Source organism: Toxorhynchites rutilus, chromosome 3, assembly GCF_029784135.1.
Source record: "Toxorhynchites rutilus septentrionalis strain SRP chromosome 3, ASM2978413v1, whole genome shotgun sequence".
In the NCBI taxonomy this organism is placed as follows: Eukaryota; Metazoa; Arthropoda; class Insecta; order Diptera; family Culicidae; genus Toxorhynchites; species Toxorhynchites rutilus.
In genome coordinates this window covers 204,149,175-204,161,068 of record NC_073746.1, presented here as the reverse complement: position 1 = coordinate 204,161,068, position 11,894 = coordinate 204,149,175, and the positions used below count along the sequence as shown (strand labels likewise).

Sequence of the window (11,894 nt, the reverse complement as noted above, 5' to 3'; positions counted from 1 at the left end):
AAGCTGATTCGTGGAGTTGCTGAAATTGTGGAGCCGGCAGAGCTCTCTGATCTTAATGAAAACCGCATCATTGAGATCCTCGACACCCATGTACAACGGTTGAGTGCTCTATCAAAAAGGTTAAGACGTTATACGGAATGTACGAAAAGGCATGCGGATAATCGTATGTTCAGTATGAACGAAAGGGAGTTCTACAGCCGCATCAAAAAGAAACGCAATAATTACGATGGTGGTCTTCCTGAGATTGACGAAGTTACCCAGTTTTGGTCAGGCTTATGGGAGAACCCTATTCAACACCGAAGTAACAGGATGTGGCTGGCAGAAGAAGAGGAATATGGAAACGGACTTGAAGCAATGCCTGCCGTTATGGTAACCGCCCATGATATCAACGAAGTCATTCGATATTCCAGGAATTGGGCTGCGCCAGGACCAGATTTCGTGCACAATTTCTGGTACAAAAAGTTTTCTTCAACTCATGGGCAAATGGCAGAGTGCTTCAATAAGGTATTAGAAAATCCCCAAACAACACCGGAGTTCGTGACCCGGGGAATTACTCATCTGATGCCAAAGGATCAAGACACAGCGAATGCGGCGAAGTACAGGCCAATAACATGTCTAACGAGCCTGTACAAGCTACTTACGTCGGTGATTAATAAAAAGATACAAAACCATTGCGAAGTTAACGAAATATTAACAGAAGAACAGAAAGGCTGTAAACAGAACACGGGGGGCTGCAAAGATCAAGTCGTTATCGATGCAGTCATCGTCGGACAAGCAAGCCGAAACAGAAGGAACCTGAGTATGACGTACATTGACTATAAAAAAGCATACGACTCAGTACCGCATACGTACCTGATAAAGGTACTAAAAATGTACAAGATACATGATGGCGTCATCAGGTTTATGGAACACGCAATGGTAAACTGGAGCACCTCGCTTAGTATCACCGACGGAACAACTATGTTGAGATCCAGAACTCTCAATATTCGCAGGGGAATATTCCAAGGTGACACATTCAGTCCTTTGTGGTTTTGCCTTGCGATGAACCCCTTGAGCAGAGCACTCAACCGAAGCAGCCATGGCTACCATATCAACAGAACAACGACAATAAACCATACCTTCTATATGGACGACTTGAAACTGTTTGCGGAATCAACAGAAGCGCTACATAGTCTTCTACAGTGTGTTAGCGACTTTAGTTCCGATGTGCGGATGGAACTCGGAATCAAAAAGTGTAAGGCAGTACAGCTCCACCGTGGACGATTGGTGGAGACTGAAGGATTCCGCATTAACGAGAGTGAAGTGATTCAAGATTTGGTGGAAGGCGAATCCTATAAGTACCTGGGATTTCTGCAATTGAAAGGGATTTGTCACACAAAAATCAAGAAGGAACTCCAAGAACAATTCGTGATCAGAATCAACCAGGTTTTGAAAACAAACCTCTGCGGCGGCAAAAAAATCAAAGCCGTCAATACGTTTGCCCAGGACCGTATCATGAATCCATTGGTGATTGATAACTTCGAAAATCTACTCCAACTGACTCCTCAGTCAAGTTTTATGTCTTTATACCATGAGTACCTTACCCACGACGTGCACCCTTCACCAGGCATCTCCAACCAAGTTTGCTTCCCATACTTTTGCAATTCCTCTGTCATTTTTGATCTGTCCATGCGACAAAAAATCCATGGAATACCAGATCACCTACGCTCCAATGTTATTCCGTCGATATTTTCGGAAAAATATGGGAAAGTTGGATCTGATAAAATGTTCTTTACTGACGGTTCATACATAAACGGGTCCACTGGCTTCGGCATCTTCAATGAAAATTCCAGTGCCTCTTTCAAACTCAAAGATCCTTGTTCCGTGTATGTCGCAGAAATGGGTGCGATATACTATGCTCTAGGGATCATTGAAACACTGCCCATCGACCATTCAGACAGTCTCAGCTCAATAGAGGCAATCCGCTCAATGAAGGTTGATAAACGCTCATCTTATTTCCTAACAAGAATAAGACATCTATTGAGTGTTTTGGTCGAAAAATTATTCAAGATTACCTTAGCATGGGTTCCCTCTCATTGCTCGATTCCGGGGAATGAGAAAGCGGACTCGCTAGCTAAGGTGGGCGCTTCAGAAGGCACACTTTTTGAAAGGCAAATTGCCTATAATGAATTTTTTCACATTCCTCGTCAGGACACACTCGTTAGTTGGCAGCGCATGTGGAGTGAAGATGAGTTCGGTCGTTGGTTACACACGATTATCCCTAAGGTCTCGACGAGTGCATGGTTCAAGGGATTGAATGTAGGTCGTGATTTCATTCGCGTGATATCTCGGCTTATGTCCAATCACTACAACCTAAACGCGCATCTCTATCGCATTGGGCTCGCAGCAAACAATCTTTGTGATTGTGGCGATGGCTACCACGACATCGAGCATGTTGTCTGGTCGTGTATCCGGTTCCATGCTGCTCGCTCTCAGCTCTCTAGAGCACTGAGAGCACAAGGCAGAAAATCGGATATCCCCGTCCGGGATATCTTAGGTAGCCGGGATCCTGATCTTCTGCTTCATCTATACCTGTTCCTCAGAAACGCCGATGTCAACGTTTAATGATGTTTCCTTCGTTGTGTCCCCGTTTCATATCCCTCCTATCCGATCGATAAACTTTTACATAGTCGCGGCAATACATACACACACTCTTTACAGATGCACGGGCCGAAGGTTGTGCAGTCCACTGATCATTCAACAAGAGCCAAAGGTTGTACCGCTCATGACAACTCTACACGAACTGATGATTGCGCCGGCTAGTGACCATTCTATCCTGGATTCCTCGAGTCGAGAAAGACGCACCACGCTAGATATGGGGTACAGACTAGGGAGCGTTGCTGATTAATGGTCAGCTGCATCCCAATAGGAAGTAGCCCGTGTCGGGCACACGTATAGAGCATCGAAGACTGCATCGAAGACTGCAACATACCAATTATGAGAACACTTGTAACACTAACCTCGAGCCAACCGCGAGTAATCGGTTACATATTACTAACATAGTTGTAAGACAAAAATTGTCAAAATATTGGACTCCCGGCCCCGTCAGGCTAACGCCACATGTGCCTTAATAAAAAATATATTTTGGAAAAAAAAATACGTTTGCCGTTCCTTTACTCACGTACAGTTTCGGGGTGCTGAAGTGGACGAAAACCGATTTAGAAACAATAGAAAGAGCAATGAGAGTGACGTTCACAAAGCACCGTATGCACCATCCAAAGTCGTCCATAGAAAGATTCACCTTGCCACGTGTTGAAGGAGGAAGAGGTGTCACTGACATTAGAGCGCTTTGCAGTTCCCAGATCCAGCAGTTGCGGAGTTACTTCGTGGAAAGTCAGACCCGTCACGATATCTATCGCGCTGTCTGTGAAGCGGACCGTGGATTCAGTGCCCTGCATCTGGCGCAGGAGCAGTACGAACTTAGCTGCAATTTGCAGACCATAGAAGAAAAAACAACATCATGGAAGCAAAAGGAACTTCATGGGACACACCCCCATCGTTTAGAGCAAGCGCATATCGACAAAGTATTATCGAACACGTGGCTGGTGCGAGGTGAACTCTTTTCTGAAACAGAAGGGTTTATGGTAGCCATCCAGGACCGGATAATAGCGACCAAAAACTACCGGAAGTACATCTTGCACGAAAACGTTGTTGACTGTTGCAGAAAGTGCAATAAAGTAGGAGAGACGATAGAACACGTCATAGCCGGCTGTGGAGCGCTAGCCGAATCAGCTTATCTCAATCGTCACAACTCGGTTGCCAAGATTGTTCATCAACAGCTAGCATCAAAACGCAACTTGGTAAATCAGTTGGTACCCTACTACAAGTATATTCCGGATCCGGTTTTGGAAAATAGCTGCTACAAGTTGTACTGGGATCGCGAGATTATTACGGATGTCCGAATACCAGCTAATCGCCCTGATATTGTGGTCTACGATAAAAATAAGAAAGAAGTGCTGATAATAGACATTGCAGTACCGTTAGACCACAATCTACAATCTACGTTTGCTGCCAAGATAACCAAGTATCACGACTTGGCAGAAGAACTAAAACAAATGTGGCATTTGAAAGGCATCCGTATTATACCAGTAGTGATCTCTGCTACTGGTTTAGTTCCACACTCTCTCACGCAGTCATTGGAGGAGCTGCAAGTAACCGAGCAGCTTGCGGTTATGCAGAAAGCGGTGATTCTTGGAACGTGTAACATTGTGCGACGGTTCCTGAATCACCATAATTAGAACACGATGATTGTGCAGACACTATTATAAAGAGAAAAAAAGAAGAAAAAAAGATACCACAGAGCCTAATCCCCCTTTGGCATTTAAAAAGCCCGGGGGTAGGTGAATATTCCAGCTCAATGCTGAGAAGTGCCATAACTCTATATAATAATAATTATAATATGCCATAATTGTAATTCACCATAATAATTCATTGTAACACTCTATTTGAAACATTAAATGATCTTCAATTAAATATATTTATACAATATTAATTTTTAGCGTTAACAGTTCAATATCAATGTAATCAATTACAATATCAATTAATAACAATTTATCATCAAGTCAAATTATTATATTGCTTATAATACTACTATAAATAAGAAGAAGATTATAACAACTTTAAACTTGATTTAAAAATTAAACTATAGCATAATTTTTAAATTTTATAAGAAAGGGCGTGTGGTGGATGCCCGCCTTAACGATACATTCAAGGCGCGCGATCAGCAGAATTAGCAAGAGTCCAAAGTTCCGAGAACAGGCGATTGCGGTTTATGCTGACCGCGGCAGAAAGTGTCACGTAGGCATCGCCGCATGCATGGTAGAATATGTCTGAGAGAGTTAATAAAATCATTCTTACACCTCAACTCATGGCGAGTAGTACATTGCTAATACCACGTTCCTCGATGTCTGAGCTGTACGAGTAGACATCAAATCAACTGAAAATCAGCTATTCTTTGACGCTCCCCTGTTTGGATACCATCTATGTAAATAAGTTCAAACTTACGGGATACGTCCGAACGGTAATTCTGACATTACGTTTTACCTTCCACTTCACTTTCCTTGGGTGTCGCTAAAAAAATCGAGGGGTTGCTAAGTGGCCATCTTTTTGTAGCTAGCGTCAGAGGATAGTAAAGGCTGATTTAGACGATGCCAGTCAGCGCTCTAGTTGAAGTATCCAGTGAATAGAGAACAGACACTCTGTTCAAGTTAGAGGCCAATTACTTGTTCGATACTGGTACAAGTAATTTGGACAGAGTGTCTGTTCTCTGTTCACTGGATACCTCAACTAGAGCGCTGACTGGCATCGTCTAAATCAGCCTTAACTTCAAGCAAAACAGTGGGACCGATTCGAGGTTGCTTTTATGTAAACAGTAAACTTTTTTTACACTCTAAAAATTGCACCGACTTGCACTGACAACTGAATGATATTGTCAATTTGTGCGAGATACCTCAAAACAGCTGGGAATAAATATTGTTTATATATACAGTAAGTTACATTTAATGCGACGTTTAGATTATTGGACAGACCTGTAATGTGACACGTTTAATTTGACATTTTTGTAAACATCGAGTTCGGGGGCGTCTCCTCAGCGACACTGAATGGTGCCTCGGAATGTCATATTAAATTTAAATTACTGTATTATATTGTTATTTATGTTCGCATCATAAGCAACGAACACACATTTATTTTCCACTTGCAACAGTATTCACGATGATTGGATGGATGAATATACGACTTATACATGTATCTAGTACGACTATTGTCATGCGTATATACGATTTACTATAGACAACCAAAAAAAAAACGAATAGCGGAAAACGTTCTTGATAATTATAATAATTATTATAGATTTTTGGAAATACATGTGTGTTTGGAATATCACGTTTAAAAGTCCGAATATTTCCGATTTCAAGAAAAGTGAAAGTTAAAGTTGCTTTTTTTATTTTTAACTTTTAAGAACGAAAGATTATCTGTTTGCCGGTCTTTTGCGTTCTGATAAGCATAATGACAAAAAAAATTAGTTCAACTTCGTCATTCAATTGCACTTAACTCAAAACTGTAAACATGAGATTATGAACTTGACAAACCAAGCTGCCAAGTATGCCAACCCAGCAAACATTAAATCGTATAACTATCGTATATAGATCATCGAATATCTGATATTTTGGGTGGTATATGATGCGCCCAAATAGCATATACAGTATGTTACCTCTAATTCTCAACATATCGAGGCACTACTCAGTGTCGCATTAGAGGTGATTGGTTTGTAATTGGACATTCACGATTATAGTGGTCGTATTGTCGACGTCTGGTGGCGACTTTCAATCTGGGGCCATACTTTGGGTACCAAACTCGATGTTTACAAAATATCCAATTAGAGATGAAAATGTCCAATTATTTGTGTCGCATTACAGGTTTGTCCAATTAACTAAATGTCGAATTAAAGGTAACTTACTGTACATGCAAGGTTATTAGGCAATACCTAATAACATAATAAGTCTGTTGTTATACGAATATACGATTCATCACTGCCATAAAAAAATGGCGGAAAATATTGGAGTAAAATGTTCGGCCCGGGGAATCACCATTTTTGTATGTATATAGAACCTTTATAAACATTTATGTTTGTAGAAATAATAATTAATCAATTGACTTTTAGGGATATAAATGTTTGATATGAGTGGTGGCGACGGTTATAAAATTGCTCCGATGGGATTTGAACTCTGGTTGTTTGGATTATCAAGCCGCAGCTATCTCGTACGGCTATCTGAAATATGATTCTAGGGCATTTAAAGCTCTTACATATGATACGAAAGAGTTGCAATCGGATACGTCATTTCTGATTGTTTATTGTGCTTCAGTGGAAATATCGCAAAATTTATATAGAAATGGTTGTATCCGATAATGTAAGATGTAGTCCTACGTAAAAAATTGAAGGCGATATACATACATCCAAGACACTTTACTTGTATGATATGTATAACTGGCATATTCATATGAAATTGGAGGCCATATACATGTATATGGGGTATATGATGTAATTTAAACGATAATTATACGATTTCATTTTTCTAGGATGTATGTATATCGCCTCCACGTTTGTATGTATGGGCTGGCTAGGCGCATCATATACATGCAATTTATATTAATCATACTTGTATGTTTGTGAATATAATCCTCAAAATAAAATAATTACACTAAACCTTCATTTCAAACCGCTTATGCAGTTACCAAATCACGCAATGAACATCAAGAATTGCTGGGAACCTCTTATCAATATTTGTTCAAATTTAAAAATGTGCTTAACTCCAGTTTTGTTGACAACTTTTATGCATTCAATTAAATCGTACAATAAATCATATATAATATAAACATAAACATTCCCACCTTTCATCCTTCATTGGACACCTCGTAGTAGAAATCTGTGAGTATGCATACACTCTCCTACGAAACATAGTGGAAAAAAATATATTCGTCGATGTAAACAAGCGGTGAAAAAGGAGACACTTTTCGACGAGTGATTTGTATGAAGTTCCACTGTCGTGCTAGCGTCATGAAAATCATGAGCATATACATCATAACCTAAAATTGAAAATAAAGCAGTGTCTTAGAATATCAACAAATATTCACGAGAAACGAATATGATTTTGTTCCAGTGTAAATGACTTTTTTTCAGCTTGAAACACACTGCCCTCATTATTTTGATGACAATAACAAACGAGTTCATTTTGTTCATATCCCTGTTGCATGAGCAAATTTGCTATAATGAATGAATGCGACATTGATTGGGGTTCATAACTTCGCTGTTATTTATACTTTGGATATCAAAAGCAACAGATTGATATTCATCACATCCGAAACGATATTCGTTCTGGCAGTGAGCTTAAGTTCAAAATAAATTTTATTTGGCGAGACGGTAGCAACGGCATATGTAGAATGGATACAACGTGTGGTTTCAGCTACCGTCAAGTCATTTGCGACATCGGGAATTTCATAAGATATTTCCGATTACGGCATCCGGCAACTGCAAAACCCAACCGCACACAGCAGCCTCAGGTTAGAAGTTAACAACAGCTGATATTCATTTGGCTGAAATGAAATTCAGTTCTGACGTTTCCTATAATCAAAATGAAAATGACACTGGGTGGAAAAAATAAACATCAAAACATATTGAAGGACAAAAGTTCATTTGCTCATATTCAATGCAAGGCGCGTAGAAGTATATCCTAAGGTGGGCCAACTTGCTAAAACCATTCTTCAGCCATCTTGGAAGTCTACTGTGTTTTGTTTGTAAACAAAACATAATACGCTAGTGCCGAAGCTCGCTCCTGATCAGTCTGTCTCTTTCACGCTTCAAGGAAATAATTCCCCTTCTGCTTTCTTCCGTACTGTTTTCATATACCGCTCCGCTAACCAACTTAGTGACGAAACGGCCTCACCTAGTGCCATAGACCCGTCTTGATTCAATGGTTGCCTGGATCTGTCATTTTAATTTTCGTTTGGAATATATAGGTTTTCGATGCAACCTAGCCCGAAAATCTATGCATTTGATCTTAGCGAAGATGATTTTTTCCAACACTGAAATAAAGTGATTCGTGCGATCCTGCTGCAGTATTTTAATCGCAAATCGCAAAATAAGCTTCCGGATGGATATCTAAACATCTAAGAACTTTTCAACGGAATCATCGGCTACAGGCCATTGTAATTGCTGAACATATATGCACCAAAATTGACTCCCAAACAATGAACCATGCGTGAGCCCTAGCTTTCTGCTGCCTACGCTCAATTTGTATTGGTTTACATTGGGTTGTCAGGCTCTGAAGAAAATATGTAGTGGAAATCGCTCTGCATTGGCACGAGTATTGTTAAAAATATTGACCACGTAAGGAGTTTAATCGATCAATGTTGACACTAGGATTGATAATCGTTTCAATACTAGATCATCAAAATATTTATAGTTTATGGAGCACGTAAAACTGTTTCTTCGCACATTCGTCGATCGCTGAGAAATATCTAGAGCGAGAAAAAAAACATGAATGAGCGAATGGAACGAAATAGAATAAAACAATGACATCGCAAGCTTAAATCAATCGTATCGAAGAATGATTCATTCTTCTAATATAGTTCATTATTCAAAAGCCGGTAAGGCGAAACGGCTAACAAGAACATAAGAAAACAGGTTTATTCCTAAGTAAAACGTGATATTGAGTTCTAGAGCAAAACGTTCTCAGTCTTTTATTCCAATAACAAGCTTGTACTTGGCATTGAAGGTGATAAACAGTATGGAAAAACTTACATGCCATCAATATGATCATCATTATGATAACTAAGCTTGTGGTCCTTCTTAACCAGTTGTTTGGTACATTAGAATTTCGGAATAAGTGAAACTCGATCTCTACCTATATACTCTTGTACATTTTATTTAGTGTGTATAAAACGAATACAACTCACATAAACATGAATTTGAATTCAACACATTTTTTCTCATACACGATTTTTTTATATCTTTACTTCTTTCTATTTTTAAACTGCATCTTTCTCACTATTACATTGCATGTATTGTTAAACTGTATTGTTCTCTGCGAACAAACTGAATGTAATCATGTGTAGTTTGTTCCTGCTCGAGATGCATATCACTATCATATACAGCAGTCAATAAGCTAAACTAAACGACGTTTAGAAATGTGAGACAAAGTGTAGTTATCCAAAAACTTTTTTTTTCTCAATAAAAAGGCAAATTATGTTTAAAGGTATGTTACACTAATAATAATGGCGAATAATATTGACAAATATACCATTTCAGCAGTCGATTAGTAATCTACCAGTTATTAGTTTTTGCCATACACATTCTCATCTGAATAAGCAATGTAAAGAAAATAATCTTCTTCATGATGTTCCTATTGAAGAGAGGAAGAATTAGCAACAGAAATATGAGGTATTTGATAGCATGTGACCTTACCTGGTAAAGTGATCCCATAGTGGCAGATGTTGGAGGAATTACATTGTTAACGAAGAAAAACAAAGCATCTTCGGGCCTGAGGTGGATCCGTTTACGAATGAGAAAATAAAATTGACCGACGGTCAGATCAGATGGTACTAGATACTTTTTCTTATCCAAATCTCCTATACGTGCTTTGGGTGCCTTCTCCACGATAACCTGTAGAATTTTAATATATATTATATCAAATTAGTTGGAGTAGTTATTGAACTTATTCAACATGTTACTGGGAAGCAAATTTAAATGTTCAATTGAGAATGGAGTTCAGTTAGAAACCATAATTGGCTACCACGGTATATCTTCCGAATTATACCTGGCTCATAATCTCTGCGGGGTGAAAAACTTTGCGAATATACAAAAAGACAAAATGAAAAAAACAATCCCTTCTACTGTTTTCTGTTTTTGTTTTCATGTGCTTACATTTGAGGAAAAATGAAAAATATAAACCAACTTAGCATCATTTTTTTTACAGACGCGTAAATATTCATGCCTCTTCGTATTTTGACACAAAAACAGATCGAAAACGTATCACACACTCCTACACTCTTAACAAAGTGTTTTTTTTTGCATTTGGATGAAGAAAAACAAACGTTGTTTATGCATAGAACCTCTGAGTGGTAACGCATACATTAAAGATATTCTATGGGTAACCTTGAAAGTATCGTGTTGGAAATGTGCCCATATAAAATTTAGTACTCGCACATCACTACAATGAAACGCAAAACAATTTTGAAGCAAAAATTACTGCGTAAAGATCCTTTTTTACCTGAAATCACGCCAGCGAAATAACGGTCTTGTCTTTCATTTTGAAGTTTTGTTTAGGTATACCTGAGAACATATTTACAATTTGAGCTTGTTCTATATTTGTTCTTTCTGACGATTTGCAAATTGCCAAGGTGCAGATTAGTACAGTCTCAAATATATTTGTCATGGCGATCAGACGATCAAGAAAACAAAGAAAACTTTTCTGTGTTGTTGGAAACAATACAACTCCCGAAATTATTCTGTTTGCATTTGAATGATATACTCTAGAGAACAAAAATGACTGTAATACGAACACCATTTAATCGATCAAGAAAAAATCGGTCCGACATTTTGATTTCTAATTGCCGTGAATCACCATTTTTCACCCCGACATCAAACCTCTGAGCCCATAATGTGCAATGTTTATACTTACAGGAACACGGTCGGGATATTTGCGACGAATTTTATCTCCTTCAGCCTTCCTCTTCTCGAATGGATGCTCTTCTTTATATTGGAATTTCATGTTTGTAGTTTTGAAAGTATTTAAACACAACTTTTTCACCGAACCGAATTGAATCGCTTTTTCAATGGAACTGTGCCTCGTATTATCTACTGCGTCTTTACGAGCCTTTCAGTCAATAGAATAGAACTCTGATTCAGGTAGACAGGCAAATAACAAGGGCAAGGCGCCTAGAAGTATATCCTAAGGTGAGGCCGATTCGTCACTACACTGACCCAAAAAAATGGTATATATAACGTTTTTTTTGGTAAATATTACCAATGATTAGTAAATTTTTGCAATTCGAATTATTCGTTCATATTACACAATAACATCGGTAATCAAATGTCAAACTGGTCAGTATAACCCACTATAAACGGTTGGTTGAACGTTTGTTTAACATATACCCTATACATATATGAAATTTGTTCAACACGATGTCATTTGTCAGTCCAACGTCGGTTCAATGGTATTTTGATCGGGTATAGAATCGTAATATTTTCTTTTCAATTGTAATTAAAATATTTTTTTTTTAATTTATTATAATCAATAAAAATTATAAATAATTATTTCTATATAAATAAAATTGGAACTCGAGGAAGGAACCGGTCG

The 11,894-nt window shown here is 38.4% G+C and overlaps 1 protein-coding gene across 1 annotated transcript; it reads right to left on the bottom strand.

Annotated features, from left to right (window-relative positions):
- Positions 1 to 9,437: 9,437 nt before the first annotated feature.
- LOC129776226 (gamma-aminobutyric acid receptor-associated protein) lies at positions 9,438 to 11,414 on the bottom strand. The gene is made up of 3 exons (XM_055781746.1): positions 11,217 to 11,414; positions 10,001 to 10,198; positions 9,438 to 9,938 (listed from the first exon to the last, which is right to left on the bottom strand). Exons 1-3 carry the CDS (start codon positions 11,304 to 11,306, stop codon positions 9,870 to 9,872), a joined length of 357 nt encoding a protein of 118 aa, XP_055637721.1. The 5' UTR covers positions 11,307 to 11,414; the 3' UTR covers positions 9,438 to 9,869.
- Between the last annotated feature and the right edge of the window lie 480 nt (positions 11,415 to 11,894).

Bases quoted from the DNA above. Each gene is read 5' to 3' on its own strand.
- LOC129776226 (XM_055781746.1), bottom strand. From the start codon at position 11,306: ATGAAATTCCAATATAAAGAAGAGCATCCATTCGAGAAGAGGAAGGCT. The intron at 10,199-11,216 runs GTAAGTATAAAC...AAAATTCTACAG, and splicing joins AATATCCCGACCGTGTTCCT to GTTATCGTGGAGAAGGCACC. The intron at 9,939-10,000 runs GTAAGGTCACAT...TCTCTTCAATAG, and splicing joins CTATGGGATCACTTTACCAG to GAACATCATGAAGAAGATTA.